General features: G+C 61.1%; 1 protein-coding gene and 1 long non-coding RNA gene across 2 annotated transcripts; one reads left to right on the top strand and one right to left on the bottom strand.

The window, feature by feature from the left end:
• The first annotated feature begins 5,009 nt into the window (after positions 1 to 5,009).
• Positions 5,010 to 5,470, top strand: LOC113890274. Its single transcript, XR_003510479.1, has 2 exons — positions 5,010 to 5,077; positions 5,209 to 5,470. It is a non-coding gene; the product is annotated as an uncharacterized LOC113890274 (long non-coding RNA).
• Positions 5,471 to 7,339: 1,869 nt separating this feature from the next.
• On the bottom strand, positions 7,340 to 19,738 carry BOK (BCL2 family apoptosis regulator BOK). The gene is made up of 5 exons (XM_027538193.1): positions 19,433 to 19,738; positions 18,673 to 18,924; positions 16,018 to 16,146; positions 8,765 to 8,928; positions 7,340 to 8,026 (listed from the first exon to the last, which is right to left on the bottom strand). Exons 2-5 carry the CDS (start codon positions 18,893 to 18,895, stop codon positions 7,901 to 7,903), a joined length of 642 nt encoding a protein of 213 aa, XP_027393994.1. The 5' UTR covers positions 18,896 to 18,924; positions 19,433 to 19,738; the 3' UTR covers positions 7,340 to 7,900.
• Positions 19,739 to 20,071: the final 333 nt, after the last annotated feature.

Genomic DNA, 20,071 nt, shown 5'->3' with positions numbered 1-20,071 from the left:
TGGGTGAGCATTGTCAGTGTCATCGCTTGCGTAGACTGCGTTTCTTTCATCTGCTGGTGATGGATGGCTTGCAGTCTTCCCTAAAGACTGAAAGGGGTGACATTCTCTCATTTTTTCCTGCAGTTTTGACAATATGCTTCCGTCATAGCTCAGTCAGTAAAGAATCCGCCTGCAATGCAGGAATCCTCCTGCGATGCAGGAGACCTGGGTTCAATTCCTGGGTCTGAAAGATCCCCTGGAAACGGAAATGGCAACTCACTCTAGTATTCTTGCCTGGAAAATCCCATGGACAGAGGAGCTGGTGGGCTACAGTCCATGGGATCGCAAGAGTCGGACACAGCTTAGCAGCTGAACCACCACCAAAACACTTAGGAGTCTTTGGTAGTTAGGAATAAGCTAAAGACACGGGTCATGTTTAGGAGCTGAGCACGTAAGATCCCCATTTCCTAGTGGACAGAGGGCATTCCCAGGGCATGAGGGTGGCTGTGAGCCTAAGCATCGTTAGTGGATGTGAGCTGATTCTCAGTAATACACACCTTCATTAATTCCTTTGTTCACAGTGGAACTTCACACACACACTGACCCTCAGCCCTCGCCCCGCGTCCGACAGCATGGGCCCCACATCCCTCCCTTCTCGTGGCTGAAGCATCTCACGGTGAATTCCACACAGTGCCATTTGTCTGAAACGCTCCAGCATGTGTGCAAAAGCAAAAAAAGCCTTTTCCTTCTCGATGGCTCGGTCTCCGCCACGCCCTCCTCCCTGTTTCGCCCTCTTGGAGGGGACGGGGGCACAGCTAGCACAGCTGGTCTCACCAGGAACTAAGTAGACACGGGGCAAGGGCAGCTGTGCCGAGGGCAGGGGTCCGCGCTGCAGCCACATGGCTGTCACACACCCAGGGCACAGGCGTCGCGGGGGCTGGGGCTGCCAGTGCCTGGAGTGCGAGGAGGGGCCACCTGAGTGAGGGCCTGGCCAGCACCCCCCGGGCCAGTCCAGGAACTCCAGGCTGCAGGGGGACCTCCGTGGCCCAGGCCTGTCCTCCAGGCCCCGCACTGGTCCTGCCCCATGGCTGGGCCAGAGCAGCTCCCCTCCCTTCGCGGAGTCCTGTCCTCCCCGAGCCCCCCCATCGGGGGTCCCCCTGATGGGGCTCTGCCGAGGTCATGAATCTGAGGCTCCAGGAGGCCCCATCCTTCAGAGTCCAGGGAAGGTAGCAGGGCCGCCCGTGGGGTCGCAGAGTCAGACGCAACAGAGTCAGACAGCAAGGCCCCAGGGCAGGCTGGCGGGGACAGACACCTCCAGGGGGCAGCCACCTCTGCCGTCCACAGGACTGGGGGCAGGCACAGCCTGATCCTCTGGGCCCCGTGGACGGACGCCCCACCACACACTCTCTGACATGCCTTGGGAACCAGTTCTCCATGGTCTGGACGTCAAGCCCTGACTTTGGTTTAGGTGGCTGTCACCCTGCCGTTTGGGGGACGTGCCTGTCGCTGACCAGTACCAACCTCCTTATCAAGTTGGGCCACACTGTGATCTGTCTGAATGAGCTTTCTTCCTACTCTCAGTGCCAGTAGGCTGAGGGTTTTCCACATTTCAGGTCTGGTTCTTCTTGGCTGACAGCTCTGTCTTCACATCTTCTTGGCTCTAACGGTCCGAGGGAAGCAAGGCGCGAGCGCTTTGCTTGGAAATGCCCAGCCGGACACCCGGGCCACTGTCCACAGGCTCTTCCTTCCCGCAGCCTAGGACACACTGCAGCCAAGCTCTTGATAGAAGTCCCGTTTCCATCTGAGATCTCATCAGACTGGCCTTTACACCGGTCCAAGTTAGTAAACGGAAGCCTTGCTAAACTGGAGCCGGGAGGGAATTCCCTAGTGGTTCAATGGTTAGGACTCCGCTGTCACTGCCCGGGTTCTGGGGCCGATCCCTGGGCAGGAAACGAAAATCCCACACGGTGCACAGCATGGCCAAAACACTGTTAATTAAAAAATGTCCAATGGGCAGGCCCCCAGGGGGCCTCAGCCAGCCCCCTGGATGTCGCCAAGGGGGACCACCTGGCCTCCAGCCAGAAGCCGGTCACCACCCGCAGCGGGAAGAGTTTCTCCCTGCCCGGCAACAGCCCAGCCAATGAGAAGCCTCCACGCTTCAGGCCCGGTGCCTCCCGGGGACTGTTTGCAGCAGCCCCTCCGACCTGCGTCTCCTGTGAACGAGCTTCCTCTCCTCTTTGCTTCACCACAGTTTCTGACCTGAAACACAATGCTGTGCCGTTCCTGAATAAACCCATTTTGTTGGTAAAAAGTTGGTTGTTTTCTTGTTTCAGGTCATCACATCCACGTTTCTCCCCACGTTCTGCTCAGGCCGCTCGGGTACTCTCTAAGAGGACTGAGGCTCCATGCACAGCTCTCCCCTCTTCGTGGGTCCCCAGCATCGCCCCAACCGTCCATTCACAGCACTGGGCGCTTTCTAGCATGCATCTTCAAACTCTTCCAACCTCTAAGTTCCAAAGCCGCCTCCACATGTTTAGATACTTGTTACATCTCAGTAACAACTTTCTGACTTGGTCCGTTCAGACTGGCTGGATTTTAAGCAACAGGAATTTACTTGTCAGCGTCCTAGAGGCCCAGGACCACGGTGCTGGTGACCGGCTGACAAAGGACTTTTCTCCTGGGTGGCTGCCCACTGGACCGCATGTGCAGAAGGGCTGGGCTGGCTCTCTGGGGGTCACCCAGGCAGGTACTCATCTCAGTCACAAGGTGACTTTAGGACCTAGTCCCCTCCAAGGCCACACCTTCTCCTCCCATGATGTTGAGGTTAGGACCTCAACATATGAATTTTGGGAAGACAGACATTCAGACCACAGCTCCAAGGACCAAGCTCAGCCTGGAGGCTAAGGCCAGAGCCATCTCTGTGGCTAGAATGATGCCAAGAGGACCTGGGAGCACTGAAGAAGCCCACTCCCTCCCTCCTACACTGCAGGCTTCTCCCTTCTCACGGCTGGGTGCGGGAGGGGTGGGCAGCCCCAGAGCAGAGCAGACAAGGTGGGGCATAAGAGACAGGCAGATAGCGTGCACAGCCCTCTGGTTGCCTTTCTCTCCGCACCCGACCCGTGCTGCTGGTAGGCTGGGGAACTGGAGGGCACTCCCAGCCCCGTCGCTCCTCTGCCCTGCTTCCTGCAGCCTGAGAGTGGATCACCCTTCCCAAGGGTTTGCCCGGCGGTTTGCCCATGCAGTGTCCGCCCGCCTCGGGGTTGATGCTACAGCACAGACGTGGCAGCCTGCCCGCTTCATCCTGTTTCTCTCACCCCGCCCGCGTGGACCAGCCCCCCAGCAGAGCTGCCCAGGTGCCGTCTCCTAAGCCTGTCACACCTACGTTCCGTGGCAGAATCCTCTTAGAAAAATCTTCCCTCCATCCAGTTAGGCTCAGGTTCAGTTCCTCTGAAACAGTTCACGCCAGAGCCAGTCTTTCCTCTGATGTCCAGTGTTAGAGCAAGCGTGCAGGGATGCCAGGGCCGGCCCGGGACCAGCCTCCTCACGCCACGCCTCCCTCCACCCCTCCTGCTTCTGCTACAAACCCAGCACTCCTAGTATGTTTGCTGTGATCTCGTCAAGTCCAGTCTTTCTGTGGCAGACGGAGGGGCCCACGTGACCCTACAGTTAGCCGGACGGAGACCCTGATGGCCTCTGTGCCCACTTCCTGCCCCAGCACCTCCCTTCTCTCCAGCAGGGGTGGGAGTGAGAGGCCTGGGCAGGATCGACTCCCTTTACAAAGTTTTCTCAGGCATTTCCACTGAACTATTTGCCATCACACTGCCCTTCACTCCCTAGCGCTTCAGCATGGGATACGTGTATTCTTTAAGAAAGAAAAAAAAAAACTGTGCATCCGCACTGATATTTCCCATTCTGATTCTTAGATTATACAATTTCTTACTTAAATTCTTCTATCTCACCTCTTTTAAGAAAAATCTTCTTTATCATTATTTGCTTTCTCCTACAGGATACTTAGGACTTCCTGATGGCTCAGTGGTCAAGAATCCACCAGCCAATGCAGGAGACACAGGAGATCCAGGTTAAATGCCAAGTTGGAAAGATCCCCCACAGAAAGAGAAGGCAACCAGCTCCAGTATTTTTGCTTCAAAAATTCTATGGACAGAAGAGCCTGGCAGGCTATACTCCATAATGTTGCAAAGAGTCAGACACGACTGAGCGACTACTGCTAAGGACTAGAGCCTGGGGCTGCAGTGCGAGGGTCACAGAGTCGGACACGACTGAGCGACTAAACCACTGCGGGACACATATGATTAATTCAGAATAGTAATATTGTCAATAAGACTACTAATTGAAGTCAATTTTTTGCTATTGTTTTTACAGCTTTCACACTGAGTATATAATGTTAAAAAATATTATAGTTGGAATAACTAATTTCTCTGGCTGCTTATGTCTCCCAATCAGCATACAAACTCATTTACTTCTAAAACTGTTTCTCTGAAGTTAGCTTTGCTTATGCAAAACACGGACGTGACCCTGTTGTCAATCGTGTGAAACAGGGACTTCCCGGGTGGCCAAGGGGCTGGGACTCTGTGCTCCCGGCGCGGAGGGCCTGGGTTCCGTCCCTGGTCAGGGAACTAGACCTCACATGCTGCAAGTGAGAATCTGAATGTTGCGACTAAAGATCCCACACGCCACAAGGAGGATCAAAGCGCAGCCACCGCGAGGGCCCAGCGCAGCCAGATAGAGAAGTAGGAACAGAAACCCTGTAAATCCAGGTTCGTCTCACACGTGGGCGCAGAGCCCCCAAGGCCAGCCTGCCACGCTCTATCAGCAGACGCCCTGACGCTGGGCCTCTGGGCTGTTTCAGTCTTTTGCTAATCAGGTATTGTCACAATGTATGTGTCATTTTGGGCCTCTGCCAGTGTGTCTTCAGGACAGATGTCTCCGAGTAGGATTAGCAGTGCGAGGGCGAGCGCACGCAGGGCTGGTCCAGGTGTTGCCCTTCCCGACGGGCACTGCGCGGTTTCGCCTCCCCCGGCAAGTGCGAGGTGCCCTGCCCCCAGCAAGTCTGTGGTCAGATCTGGACTCGGCCGACCTGGTAGGTGAGGACTGGGGTCCTGGGGTCCTGGGGCAATTTGGGTCTGCATTTCAGCTGTCTTTCCTTCTTGACTCTTGAGGCTGAGTAAGTTCTTTTGAATTATAAATAATCTTCCTGATTTTCAACTACAGCTTTTCATGGAGGTGAAATGCACGGTTACAACATGAAGTTCACTGTTCCACAGCGTCCACACGAGTGTGCAGCTGAGCAGCACTTTGTACACTCGCGTGCGTGCAGCTGCCACCTCTGTCTGCTTCCAGGACAGCCTGTCACCCCGGGAAGAAGCCCCATGGCCCCCAGTCACTCCCCCTCCCCACACACCACCCTCTGCTTCCTGCTTCAGGTTGCAACAGCTTTTGAAAATGTTAAACGTCATAAATACTTTTCCATCAAGTGTTTCGTCTTTTCTTGTTCTTGGATTTTATGTTTTGTTGTTTCTTAAACTCTCGTGTACTGTCTCACGGCGGCCCTTCGTCTCCTTGTTGCGGAGGCTCTCTCCTCTACGGTGAGCGGGGGCTGCTCTTCCCTGCAGGGGCCGGGCTTCTCATTACAGCAGCTTCTTGCCGCGGAGCCTGCGCTCAGCAGCTGCCCCACCGCGGCGTATGGCATCCTCCCAGACGGGATCAAACCCCTGTCCCCTGCACTGGCAGGCAGATTCTCACCCGCTGTTACCACCAGGGACAGCCGCTTGTTCTCGGATTTTAAATCACATTTAGGAAGGTTTTGCCCACTCCCCAGTTACACAGAAATTCACACACTGCTCCCAGCACTTGCTTCATTTTTCACACTTGGCTCTTGGACCCGTTTGTGACTTGTCTTGCCTGGTGTGTTACCAGGTTTGAACTGGTCTTTTTCCGTGTGCTGACTGCTCGTCACGTCGCTTGCTGACGACCTCGTCTCCTTCACCTCATCGTGGACTTGGTTATCCAGGCTCCAGGGTCTGTCTCTGCAGGCCCCGTGTCCCTGTGCACACGTGTCTGCCTGTGGCCGGGCCTGGGGGTCCAGGGGCAGACCCAGAGGCAGGGAGGTCCAGACCTTCCTCCTTTCTCTTGGAAAGGTCTTCTTAGCTGTTTGTCCTTCCCCTCCTCGTGTGACCTTTATAATTAGCTTTAGATCCAGATGGGGAAACATACTCTAGTACTTTCTTAAGAGGAAGATGCTTTGCTCAATCACGTCTCACTCTTTTGTGACCACATGAACTTTAGCCCACCGGGCTCCCCTGTCCGTGGATTCTCCAGGCAAGGATACTGGAGTGGTTGCCATTTCGTTCTCCAGGGGATCTTCCCGACCCAGGGATCCAGCCCGCGGCTCCCGCTTTGCAGGCAGAGTCCTTACCGTCTGAGCGAACAAGTAGTTTCATAATGATTATGTTAAATTTATAAACTTACTTACTTGTAGAGAAATGGCTTTACAAGACTGTTTTCTTCTAGAACAAGGGGTTTCCTCTGTCTGACCAAGTCTAAGGTGTCCTTGAGGAAGCTTCAGAGTTTGCCTCACATGGGTTCACATTTCTTCTCCATCTTTCCCTCGCAAAGTCACCTTCTGTGCTGCCAGAAAGGGCGTGTCCCCCCGTATCTTCTGCCCAGCACGCCCCCCACAGCCAGTCTCCCCGCGGGGCCTGAAACCTGCTTTTCTGATCCCAGTGATGGGAAGCAGGGTGCCAGGGGACCCTTCCTCTCCCCCACCCCACCACCCAGACTTCCCGCCTCGGGCGCCCAAGAGATGCTCTCTCCCCGCGGATGGAGCAGGCAGAGCTGGGAGGTGGTGCTGGCCCCCTGCCCACTCCCCAGGAAAGGAGCTGAGGAGAGTGGTCCTGGGGGGCCTGGGGCCGGGAGGTGGGCCCCGAGGGGGGCGCAGGACTGCCCGTGTGCATAGGAGCTGGCCTCTGGCTCTTCCCGCGGGAGGCGGGCCAGGCGGCCGGTGTGGCCGTCTGCGGCCCCCTGCCTGGTACGGAAAGGGAGCCAGGGCAGAGAGGCCACATCCAGCTGTGTGCCTGTGGCCGGGCCGCCCCCATCAGGGCCAGGGGCACTGCGGTGGGAGGTCGTGGGGAGGCGTGGACGGGGGGAGGCTGGCCACCGTGAAGGGCAGGGCTGCATGCACGCGAGGGCCAGTGTGTGCATGCGCGTGTGCGCGTGGGCCTGGCAAGGTACAGGGCAGTGAGGCGGCCTCCCTGAGGGGCCCCAGGGCGGCATGCTGATCCATCATGGTGGGGCTGCCACCGTCCATCGCGGGAGGGGGTGCAGGCAGCAGACGGGCACCCTCCACGGCCACTGCACTTTATTGGGGTCAGACACACACCATCGTCCTCATCCACGGGCTCTCGCGCCCAGGGCTCCCTGCCACACGGGGAACCCGACACACGCATGGGGCACACATTCCCCCAGAAGTAGATCAGGAGCCACCACAGCAGCCTCACACTCGGTATGCAGGGTCAGCCAGCCCCACGGCGCCTCCAGCTACAGCCAAGCCAGAGGCGCCTTCAGGCTGAACGTGCATGGCCCCTCCCTCGAGGACCGAGGCCAGCTCCAGTCCTGATGTGGTCCCGACATGGATGGGGCTCCCGCTTCCTGCTTTAGGGCCAGGACGTGGCGCAGCCTTCTGGCCCAGGAAGAAGGGGGCGGGCAGGGCTTCCAAGGCAGAAGGGTTGGCACTGAAGCCCAGCTCCAGGCCCGGGGGAGACCCTCACGCCTCCATCCAGAGGGCCTGGGCTTTGGAGGAGGGGCTCAGGGCAGGGTCTCCAGCGTCCACTCGGGGGCAGCTCCGAGGGTCTTCCCAGCTCGGGTGGGGCGGAGGGCCCCCTGGGCTCCTGCCTGAGCCGGCATCTCATCTCTCCGGCAACAGCATGAAGAAGGCTGCCTTCAGGAAGCGGCCAAAGCTGCAGAGCGCGGCCACCAGCCAGTGCGAGCGCAGGCCCGGGTCGGTGCTGACCACGCACTTGAGCACGTCCGTCTGGGAGGGGAGAGGGCACTGTCAGGGCGCGGGAGACGCAGTCCCGCCCCACCCAAGGCGGCCGTGCCGCTTGACGGGGTGCCTGCGGTCCAGCTGGACAAAGGCCCGAGGTCGGCCGTGAAGAGGCAGGAATCTCCTGAGCAGGGCACTTCCATGTCCCCTTGCAGACGCCGTGGGGGACAACCCCTTAGAACAGGAGCCCAGCGGGCAGCCACTCCTCACTTCCCTGTTTCTCCCTAGTCCTGCTAAGGAGCGCAGCCCCGGAGCCTGACCTCTGGCCGCACTGGCAGTCCGCGTCCTGGCTGCCCCGGTGCCCAGCCCCGCCGGGCCCAAGGACAGGATGGGCAGGGGACAGAGCTGCCCATGTCCCGCCTGCCATGAGTCACCCTGGCAGTCAGACCTTTCCTGCCCGCGCCGCTCCGCCTCCACCGTGGCTCCAACCCCAGCCCAGGGCTGACTGCTGTCCCCACAGCCGGTGGGCTGCACACACCTCTGCCGCCACCCACTCTACAAAGAAGGCACCGCTTCCAGCAGCCCCGGGCCGGGCCAGCGCTGGGCAGATGATGGGGGACCCAGAGACAGAGGTGGAACGTGGCTCTGACCCCCAGTGGGCAGGGCAGCAGGCTTAGCTCTGGGGGGCGGGCATGCCCCGGGTCAGCCTTGGGGCAGGGATGCAGCCCCAGCCGCAACCGCCTCCCCTCCAGCCCGTCACCCCCGCTACCCCGCGGGCGCCCTCACCCATCCACCACGCCTCCGCAGCCAGGTTGCCAGCGTCTTCCGCACAAACTCCCCGAGACAGTCGACGAGGGCGTGCACCAGGGCGGGCTGGGCCTGCCGCACACAGTCCACGGCCAGCCCCGCGGCCACGGAGTACAGGGACACAACTTTGCCCCACGTGATGCCTGTAGGGAGAGAGGGTGCTGGTCACCAAGGGCCACCAAGGCCCCGCTCAAGGCCAGCCCGCAGCGTCACGACAGGGCTGAGCCTCCTGGAGCCACGCGCCCACCACCCCGAAGGTGACCGGGGTCAGCACCCAGGGCCAGCCTTGACCACCAGCTCCCAGTCAGACAGGGAGCTAGGTCACCTGGTCGCCGTGCAACTCCCGGCCACCATCTACTCAAGTCAGCTCCGCCAGCCCCGTGGGCCATTCTTAGATGTCCTAAGCTTCTGTTCCGCACCTGCACACCAGGGCCAGAGCCCGGCAACGACCCAGCCCACCTCTGCTGGAGAAAGCGATGGAGTAGAAAAGCAGTTTGGCAAAGAGGGACCTGAGCGGGTCAAGGGGGCTCAGGGACCTGGCGCTGGAGGCACTGAACAGCAAGCAGCTTCAAGGTGCACCTGCCCCAGCCTGGCTGTCCCCGGAACAGAGCGGGGCGCTCGCCATGGAAAGAAGCTGAGGCCCAGCAGGAAGGGCCATCCCCAGGCACCAAGCTGCTGAGGGCAGAACTAAGACAGAGCCTCCCTGGGGGAAGGACAGACGTGTGACAACCTGGGGACGAATGCCTGTCAGTCATAAAAAGCTCCTTAACACATAAAGAGATTCTGTACAACAAGGGAAGAAAAAGGATCCCCTGGAGACGGGAATGGCTACCCACTCCAGTATTCTTGTCTGGGAAATCCGAACAGAGGAGGCTGGCGGTCTACAGTCCATGGGGTCCCACAGAGTCAGACACAACGGAGCAGCTAATACTTTCACTTTCAACAGTTTCTGAAGAAATAGGAACACAAATGAATAGTGGATTCACAAAATAAAAAATACTAATAATACAATAGACGTACTCAATAAAGCAGACGGAGAAGACAATGGCACCCCACTCCAGTACTCTTGCCTGGAAAATCCCATGGATTGAGGAGCCTGGAAGGCTACAGTCCATGGGGTTGCTGAGGGTCAGACGTGACTGAGCAACTTCACTTTCACTTTTCACTTTCATGCATTGAAGAAGGAAAGGGCAACCCACTCCAGTGTTCTTGCCTGGAGAATCCCAGGGACGGGGGAGCCTGGTGGGCTGCCGTCTATGGGGTCACACAGAGTCGGACACGACTGAAGGGACTTAGCAGTAGCAGATGTTTTTCTGAAACTCTCTTGCTTTTTCGATGATCCAATAGATGTTGGCAATTTGATCTCTGGTTCCTCTGCCTTTTCTAAATCCAGCTTGAACATCTGGAAGTTCATGGTTCACATACTGTTGAAGCCTGGCTTGAAGAATTTTGAGCATTACTTTGCTAGCGTGTGAGATGAGTGTAATTGTTCGGTAGTTTGAACATCCTTTGGCATTGCCTTTCTTTGGGATTGGAATGAAAACTGACCTTTTCCAGTCCTGTGGCCACTGAGAAATCTGCAGGCAGGTCAAGAAGCAACAGTTAGAACTGTACATGGAACAACAGACTGGTTCCAAATTGGGAAAGAAGTACATCAAGGCTGCATATTGTCACCTTGCTTATTTAACTTACATGCAGAGTACATCATGTGAAATGCCAGGGTGGATGAAGAACAAGATTGCTGGGAGAAATATCAATAACCTCAGCTATGCAGTTGACACCACCCTTACAGCAGAAAGCAAAGAACTAAAGCGACTTCTTGATGAAAGTGAAAGAGGAAAGTGAAAAAGTTGGCTTAAAGTTCAGCTTTCAGAAAACTAAGATCATGGCATCTGGTCCCATCACTTCATGGCAAATAGATGGGGAAACAGTGGCAACAGTGAGAGACTTTATTTTTTTGGGGGGGGGGCTCCAAAATCACTGAGGATGGTGACTGTAGCCATGAAATTAAAAGATGCTTGCTCCTTGGGAGGAAAGCTATGACCAGCCTAGAGAGCATATTAAAAAGCAGAGACATTACTTTGCCAACTAAGGTCCATCTAGTCAAAGCTATTGTTTTTCCAGCAGTCATGTATGGATGTGAAAGGTGGACTATAAAGAAAGCTGACTGCCAAAGAATTCATGCTTTTGAACTGTGGTGTTGGAGAAGACTCTTGAGAGTCCCTTGAACTGCAGGGAGATCAAACCAGTCAATCCTAAAGGAAATCAGTCCTGAATATTCATTGGAGGGACTGATGCTGAAGCTGAAGCTCCAATACTTTGGCAACCTAATGGAAAGAGCTGACTTATTGGAAAAGACCCTGATCCTGGGAAAGACTGAAGGTGGGAGAAGGAGACGACAGAGGATGAGATGGTTGGATGGCATCACCGGCTTAATGGACATGAGTTTGAGCAGGCTCCGGGAGTTGGTGATGGACTGGAAGGCCTGGCGTGCTGCAGTCCACGGGGTGGCAGAGAGCTGGACACAACTGAGCGACTGAACTGAACTGAATACACTAGACATGTGAAAAATGCTTACCCTCCCTGATAGTCAAAGAAGCCTCAATTAAAACGAGATGTAAAGGATAGTCTATGAGGTTGAAAATTCAAAGTGGCAATGTGTGGATCCAGGTAACTGTGCAGCCTGGTCCCTGTGACGGGAAAGGCATCTGAGGGCACCTGGCATCACCGGTGAGAGGACACCCCCTGGGGGCCGGGCCCTGGTCTGGCAGGAATAGCACAGGTGGGGAACGCAGGCCCCGGACCCCCATTCCCGGGGACGGTAGGTCACAGGAGCACAAGACAAGGCAAATGGACGCTTGTTCACAGTCACCAGGAGGTGGAAATGGCAAGACAGGAAGATTCGGGAGTGGGAGGGCGCGAAGTGGGCCATCTGCACAACAGAAGGTCATCTGGCCTCCCGAGGCAGGAGCTCTGACGGGGCCAGGACCACGCCGGCTGAAACAACACGTCCCCGAAGGACGCAGACTCGAGTGGGAGTGCGTTCCTGACGCGGCAGGGCCAGCGGGGCCGTGGAGACGGAGGCAGAGCGGTGGGCCCCGGGGCCGGCAGTGGCAGCTGCCGGATATCGAGGCAGCCGCTGGGTGTCGAGGGCTGCGTAGCCCTGCGGGTGGACAGATGCGCCGAATCGCACTCTACACGCTTAACCGGGGCCTCCCTCAGGGTTCCGTGACCCAGACGCCGAGCTCCCAGCGCGGGCCCAGGTGGCGGGGAGCCCGACCACACGCACCCCAAGGTGACGGCAACGAATCAAATGGTTAATCAGATACCACGTGAATTTCACCTCAGTTAAACGCAAATGTAAAAACCCCATGAACCAGGCCCACCTGGTGCTTTGACTCCCACCCCTTCAAAGCAGGCCCACGTCTGAAGGCCCCGAGCCGGCCCTGGCCCCCGGGACCCCCTCCTGCCGCTGGCCTTGGGCCCACTCCGCCAGCCTCAGCGCCACCCACGAGACTGCCCACCCTCAGGGCTCTGCTCACGGGCCCTCTCCAAGGGGCACCCAGGCCACGAGGGCGCCATGTCCTGGGGATGGCGACACCACGCCGTGCTCCCCGTTCACCAGCTGCTCACAGCGCACCGGCCCTGGCGGGCCCCCTGGACTCGGCGCCCCAGGTGGACACGTGGGCTCCACGTGACTACGTTGGACCTGGAGAGAAAAGCTCTGGTCTGGGAGCTGCCAGCAGGCTGGTCTCCCGCGTGGGTCTTGCGTATGCCCTATTTTCTCTGAGCTCTTAGCGTTATTTTTTATGGAGATACGATCTCACTACCGGGCTTCCCTGGTGGCTCAGGTGGTAAAGAACCAGCCAGCCACGTGGGAGACCTGGGTTGGATCCCTGGGTCGGGAAGATCCCCTGGAGGAGGGCATGGCAACTGCCTCCAGCATTCTTGCCTAAACAACCCCATGGACAGAGGAGCCTGGCAGGCTGCAGTCCACCGGGTCGAAAAGAGTTGGACACGACCAAGCAACTGAGCACACAGCAGTCTCACTGCCATCAGTTCATCCTTTTGAAGTGTGAGATCCAAAAACTTTAAAAAGAAGACCCAGATGGGACTTCCTTGGTGCTCCAATGGTCAAGACTGCACTTTCAGCTCAAAAATAAAAAAAAAAGAGAGATCCAGTGTTCTTGGCGTGTTGACAGTGTTCACAACCACCTCCACTGCTGACTTCCGGGCGTGTTCACTCCAGGTCCCTGTCCCCATGAGAACGGCGTCCCCGTCACCGCAGCTCCTGGCAGCCTCTCCTCTCCTCGTCTCTGTGGATGCTCTGGACATTTCACGTGAATCAAATCACACAGTAGGTCCCCTCTTGTTTCCGACTCCTCAGGGAGCAAAACGTTTTCCAGGTTCCTCGCATCATCCTGCGCATCACCACCGCGTTCCTTGTCACGTTGGAGCAAGGCTCCATCGCGTGGGCCGACCACCGGTCAGGAGAACCTGGGTGGGGTCCCTCCGCTGCTGGCGGAGGGTCTGAAGGCCCACGGACAAGCCCTCGTGTGGACATGTGGCTTCCCTTCTCAGGGGCGAACCCCGGGGCATGGAGCTGCGGGCTCAGGTGGGGGACGCCATCAGGGTCACCCCACTGAAGACACAGACACGAGGTCCACCGTGGCGGCTCGCGCCTCGAGGCCTCCCGAGCTGGGTTCCGAAGGCCTGCCTCCACCCCCAGGGGGTGCGAGATGGAGTCTCGTGGCTGGGCGTGCATTTCCCTGGTGACTGATGAAGGTCAGCGACTTCTCACAGACATCTCGGAAGAGACGACTATTTAGATTCCTTTGCTCATGTTTAAAGGAGGCTGCCTTTTTAGCACAGATTTCTGAGAGTACTTTATCTCATGTTTTTTATCTTTTCATGGTAAAATACTTTTTTCTTGTAATGAGAAGTAAAAAAATGAAAATACTTGCCAACTTCATGTTTTCCCACAAAAGGGAACAGAGAAGCCCCTTCAGCCAAGACGCAGCGGGAGCGTCACCCCGCCGCTGCATGTGGGGGGCTCGGCAGCATCAGGGTGCCGGCACGTGGCGGGCACCCAAGCCCTACCCTGCAGTCCTGGAGCCGCCCACCCCACCGGCCACAGCCACAGAGGAGAGGGGCTGCCCAGGAGGGTGAAGGGGACGCGGGTCCAGCCCCGGGGTCAGCGGGCCAGGCCCCGCTGCGGGGAGAGGCCGTAGGAGTTCTGCGGTCCAGAGAGGTCGAGAAACGGCCTGCAACACACACAGCGACGAGGGGGCAGGCGGGCGTGGGGGCTGCCGCGAGGAGGGGGCGGAGCCCGGCCCGGGGAGGGTGGGCCGGCAGCCGGGGAACTTGGGCCCAGGTCGGTGGGGTACAGCCCCAGCGGTTTCAGACTGAGCTCCACGCACTCCATCCCCAGGACACACCTCCCTCCCGGCCTCCGGGGCCCTCCTGGAACCCACAGCCCTTCTGGGCCCATCTCTGGTCGCCAGCCCTAAGCGGGCTGGGCAGGCAGGGCTGGACGCTCCATCCGGCCCCCCACCCTCCCGCCACCGCCCTGGGCCCCGGCCCCCGCCCGCCCGGCCGCATTCCCAGAAATGACCCTTCCTTTTAAAGCCAGGCCTCGGCTCATAAACCAGCTGCCCGCCCGACAGCTCGGAGACACACACAGGCGGCCACCCACACGCCGGCGTCAGGCCGGGACGGGCCCGGGGGTGGTGGGGGAGCCCAGCATGGCGGACAGCTCCGGGTGCCCACCGTGCCCCTTCCTGCCTGGCCCCTCTAACTGCCTTCTCCACCAGGCCAGCCTGGATGCCCCCGAGCCCCACCCGGGGGAGGGCTGTCAGGCCCTCCAGGGCACCCTGATCTCTCCCCACCCCTTGGGGTCCTGCCCTTGGTGACCGCTGCACGGAGAGCCGCGCTGACCCTGTGGAGGCTGGCCCGCAGCTGGCGGTCCCGTGTCCCGCACCTTCAACGCCGGCCTGCCCGCCAGGGGTCGGGAGGCCTCCTCAGAGGGGAACACAAGGAGGCAACACCCCGAGGGTGGGGTCAGCAGACGGGGCCTCTGACGGGCCTGCAGCCCCTCCATCTGGCCCTCTGTCTTCAGTGGGTGAGTGGAGGGTCCCCCTCGGGGCAGGGATGGTGGTCCGGGCTCCTCTGCCCCGAAGCCCTCCAGTGCTAAGCACGCCTCGGCTGAGCAAAGGCGGGGCGAGCACCAGGTCACAGCACCAGTCAGCCCAGGGCTCGAGGCCTCCGGGCTGCCTGGGCCTCCTCTGCAGCAGGCTGTGCCCCCAAAGCCCCAGGGGGAAGGGGGCCCTCCCCACTCCCAACGCTGCCTGGCCACTCACACCTGTCCTCCAGCTGGGATGCAGCCCCGAGCACTCAGCTGTGGGCCCGCGTGGACCCCTCCCCGAGGCCGGGACCACCATCCATGCCTCAGGGTCCCCGGCCAATGCAGCTCCGGGCGCCGGGGGGCACGCCGGGTCGGCCAAGGAGAAGGTGCTGTCCCGGGAGGGGCTCTGCTCCTGGACGCCCAGCAACGCCCGGCGCCTGCCCCATACCATAACCCAGGCCCGAGGCGGGTGCACTGAGCTGGGCACCCGCTCACAGGTGGGCCACAGGGAGCCCACGGGCTCCCCAGGAGGGGACGTGGGGACGGGAGGGGCCTGGGGACGAGTCCGGGGGTCTCCTGTGAGCCTAGAGGCAGGTGTGTGGACAGGAGCAGCAGGAGGTGCCCTCAGGTGAGGAAGTGAGGGAAGGAGGTGACAGGGATATAGACATTGCCCGCCGCCGGGGCCCAGGGGGGCTCTAGGAACCCACGGGCTGTGGGCCAGCAAATGCCAGGTGAGGCACCCCCACTGCAGAGCACCGCTCCCGTGGGGGGCCGGCTGGCAACATGCCTCTGCCCAGCAGACTCCGGTGCAGCAACCCCGCAACTTTTCAGGTTCCAGGAGCCTGGCAGCGCCCACTCCAGCTGCCAGGGAGTGGGCACCGCACTGCGAGAAGCCCAAGCGAGCAGCAGCGCCAGCTGGTAGCCTGACACACACCGCCAGCCAGGACTTCCGGCCAGGGCAGCCCCAGAACCCCACGAGGGGCCCATGCCCTCGGACCCAGGGAGGTTCCCGGACAAGCCCACCTGTGCTGCAGCCCCGGCCCCGACAACTCCCAGGCCCCAGGCCCCGCTGGCACCGTGGGTCCCCGGCCTAGACACGAAGCCTCACCTGCAGAAAAGATCTGGGTCGCCACAGCCAGGAAGGCGTCGGTCACCACGGTCTCCGACTGCAGGGAGAGGTTCAGCTGGCGGGCCACGTTGCGGTAGACACTGGGCCGGATCAGCTCCAGCTCGTCCGCTGCGCGGGACCAGGGGTGGGTCAGAGGGGTCCCACGGGCCAGGAGGCCAGCCCACAGCCGCAGAGGGGGCCCTGACCCCAACCTGATCCCTGACCTCCGACCTGTCCCATGCCCACCCACTTGACACCACCCCCAGGGTCCCCAGGGACAAGGCCAGGGAGGTGCGGTAGTCACCCCAGACCTGCCTGTGGGCTGCCCCTCTGAGAAGTCAGCCACGCCCCCCCTCCCCAGGGCAGAGCCGGCTGGGCCGGTGCGGCGGGAATCCCGGGCGTGCCTGCTCGGTGACTCACAGCACACAGCAAGCTGCCCGGGCAGGCGGCCAGTCCCAACGTGGGCAGGGTGGGGGCCAGCGACCCCACACAGGTGGGGAGCCCGCGGCTGCCTCGGGGAGGGGCAGCCTCACCAGGCCCAGCGTCATTCAGGAAACCAGAGACCAAGCCGCTGCCCGGAGGCGGCAGGCCTGGGCTCCTGGTGCCCGGCGGGGATGCCCATCAGTGGAGGAACGCCCTCACAGGGCCCCGTCTACACCATGTCCGCAGGGACGTGCCGGAACCCCTCACGGCCCACGCACTGGGTGTCCCCCAGCCCGGCCGCTTCTCCAGCCAAAGCAAACAGGGAAATGCTTCCCACTGGAGGGCCCGGTGATAAGGGCAACGCGTCGGCCCTGGGGCCAGCTGCACTCCGTCCAATTCAGGAAGATCTGAAGCCAGAGGGGGACTGAGGCTGGTGGAGCCATGGGGGCGGTGGCATGGAAACTCCCAGGGCGGGCCTGGCCAGCCATTCCCACGTACAGACCCGGGGGGCGACTGGGGACTGGCCCCAAGAGACCAGCTGCGGGGGTGCGCCCCCCGCCTCTTCCTGTTTGCTGCTGCTCCCAGAGCTGGGAGTCTGTGCCGGGGAGGGGCTGCGGGTGCTGGGGATGGGGACGGCTCCAGGCCGTGACAAGAGGCGGGGGGCTCACGTAGAGCAGCTCACAAGGGCCGCACACTGGGGGTCCAAGCTACCTCCCTCCAGGGTCCCCTCAGCCACCTGGCAGACGCTGAGCCCAGGGACTGGCCGTGAAAGCAGCCTGGGGAGGGCCCCGAGGCCTGGCCCTGCGGAGGGCCAGCGTGGGGCACTTGGCTGGACTCTGCTCCCCCAGTCCAGGCCGGAAGCATCCCAGGCTCCCTGGATCCGAGGTCACAGTTCGGGAAGGACAGTGATTAGCGGAGCCCACAGCGGGGCTTTCCAGACAAGTTCAAACAACAGGGACCCTGGCCTGAGGCCCTGTTCCAGGCAAGGCTGGGGAGCTGGGGGCCAGCAGGGCCACAGGGCAGGCCAGGACAAAGGAAGGACTTCCTCCTGGCCACTCCAGGGGCCTCTCAGCAGCCCGAGATACCGAATTCTCCAGGGCCCTCTGGAACGTTCAGCCCAGGCTTGTCCCTACAGCCCAGCTGGAAGAAACGGTTTGAGCCCTGGCCTCAGGGGAGCACAGGCACTCTGGACCTTTGGCTGAAACCTCAAATCCCACATGCTCCCCTCCCCCAAGGCCCAGGTGGGACACCACCCCCCTGCAGCTCTCAGCTGCACACCACGCCAACACTCCTGGGCAGACCAGGTCTACACAGCCTTGCCCCCAGGGTCCACAGAACACGAGGGCCAGCCTGAGAAGAGGCGGGCATCCCCTTCCACGGGGTGCTCCCTCCAACCCAGGGTCCTGGGCCAGTCTCTCAACCCACTCTGTCTGGAGAGCCACCCATTGGGGGCGTGTGCCCCCAAGCCCCCGAGTGCACACTCCCCACGTGGAAGGTCACGCCGGGCGGTGTAGAACTGGGCAACCTTCGTCCCCATGGCGAGATGGGTTGAATGAGTCAGCTGAGAGGGTCCCTCCCTCTCTGCGGTCCTTGGAGAAGATGGAGACAGTTAAGCCCGATGACCCTGGAATCAACCCCCCACCAACGTCTACACAGCAAGCTGTGCAGGCGGGGTTCACGGCTACCCAGCCTCACACAGTTTCTGGTCTCCTGGGCACTAATTTCCGCAGGAGCCCGGGGAGGCCTCCAAACCCAGAGAAAAGAGCAGCCCACACAGGACTGCAGCCAGTAACTGTGAGGACCTATTTTCCAAAACAAACATCAGGACACGTGGTCCGACAAAGGATTTTTGTGCCCAGCTGAGTACAAGGGTCACTCTGGAAATTTAGCCACGAAAACATCATTCCTCCTGGAGTTTTCTATTCTTTATGGCCAGGATGTGTGCAATCTGGGCTCAGCAGGCAGACAGTAGGTCTGGCGGGTGCACAGGCCAGCTGACGGGGGAGCTAGGAGAGGTGGGTGCTGGAGGGAACCCCGCCCGCCTTGCGCGATAGATCCCTCAGGGCACCAGGACCAGTCCCCTCCCTGCCCCGGAGGGAAGTCAGAAGCCCGGCTACCCGGTGGGCTGCCAGTGCAAGGACAGCTGTACCCGAGCCGCTGCGTGTCCGCCCGACCGGCTGGAAGGGGCAGCCTGGGGACCCCGCCGGCCGGCCGGCCGGAGCCCACACTCACCCAGGCGCAGCAGCACGGCGCACACCTCCGCCAGGCGGCCGCCGGGGACCGGCGCGGCGCGCTCGGGCGCGCTCCAGGAGAGGCCAGCGCGCAGCAGTCGCGCGTGCACGAACTCGCGGCCGAGAGCCTTGGCCTGGGCCACCAGCTCCTTGTCGGTGGGCGAGCGGTCAAAGGCGTCCATGATCTCGGCGGCGAAGACCGAGGAGCGCCGCAGCACCTCCATGGCGGGGACGAGGGCGGGGGGCGCCGCACCTGCGGGCAGACGGCGCTCAGACGGGCCCGCCCTGTCGCCCCGGCCGGGCTGCGAAGGGGAAGGCCGGCCGCGCGGAGGGCGGGCAGCGGGGCGCGGGGAGGGGGCGCGGCGCGCGCCGGGCCGCACCGGGAGGCCGGGCGGGGCTGGGCTCCGGGGCAGGGCTCCGGCCGGCCGGCTGCGGGTGAGCGCTCCGGTTGGTGCTCCAGATCTTTAAAAGCGCAAAGTCACATTCTTTCAGATGCCAAGCTCAACCACAAGGATCCTCGCGGCCGCCGAGGGTAGGAGGGACCGCGGCGAAATGGCGATTTGCTCCGGGGCCGCCGCACCCGCGCGCGAAGACTAGTGCGCGGGGCGACGGAGGCGTGGGCATGGCCCGATCTGCGCCCGGCCGGCGGCCGCCGGGACCCCGGCCCGGCCCCGCGTCCTGGGCCGCCCGCCTCCGCGCCTCGCGATCCTCGGTGCCTGTCCCCGGCCTCGCCGTCCCCAAGGCTCCGCCCGCCCGCTCACCTCTCCCGCCGCATGTCTCGGGCGCGGGGGCCGGGGACTACTGCTGGCTTCAGGACCTGCGGGCCGCCGCCCCCGCCGCTCGAGATCCTTCCATTCAAACCGGCGAGGCCGCGCGCCCCGCCCCGGTGCCCGCCCAGTCTACGCCGAGCAGGCTGGAGCGCCGAGTGCGCGGGGCCTCGGGCCCTCCCGGGGCTCTGGCGGCGTCGTCGGGGGCGAGGGGAGCTCGGGCAGCACTGCGCGACTCTCCGCCGGCTGGAGGCGAGGCTTGGGGCTTTGCCTTCTAAGGGAAAGGCAACCCCGGGGCGGAGCCGCGGCCGGAGCTTCCCCGCCGCCTCCCCGCTTAAGGAGGACCGGGCTAGTTCCCAGGCGCGCTCTGGGAGGGCCTGGGGGCGGGAGCTGTCCCCGCCTGGCCCGATGAGCAGGACCTAGCGCGGGCCCCAGCCGCGTGGGCTCACACCCGGCTTCATCAGCTTATTGATTTCTAGAGGTTCTTTGTATGTTCTGGGTGCTGTGTCCCTGGTCTTACACATGGCTGGACATTGTATCGATAGATGCATATTTGTGTGTGCTTTGTACTGAAGTTGTCGCCATTATCTTCTGCTATCTTTGGCGTGGCTGTGTTGAACAGTTTTCTCCATG

The sequence above is a fragment of the Bos indicus x Bos taurus genome, chromosome 3, assembly GCF_003369695.1.
Source record: "Bos indicus x Bos taurus breed Angus x Brahman F1 hybrid chromosome 3, Bos_hybrid_MaternalHap_v2.0, whole genome shotgun sequence".
Lineage (NCBI taxonomy): Eukaryota > Metazoa > Chordata > Mammalia > Artiodactyla > Bovidae > Bos > Bos indicus x Bos taurus.
The sequence above is the reverse complement of the archived record's forward strand: the minus strand, read 5'-3'. Positions and strand labels throughout refer to the sequence as shown.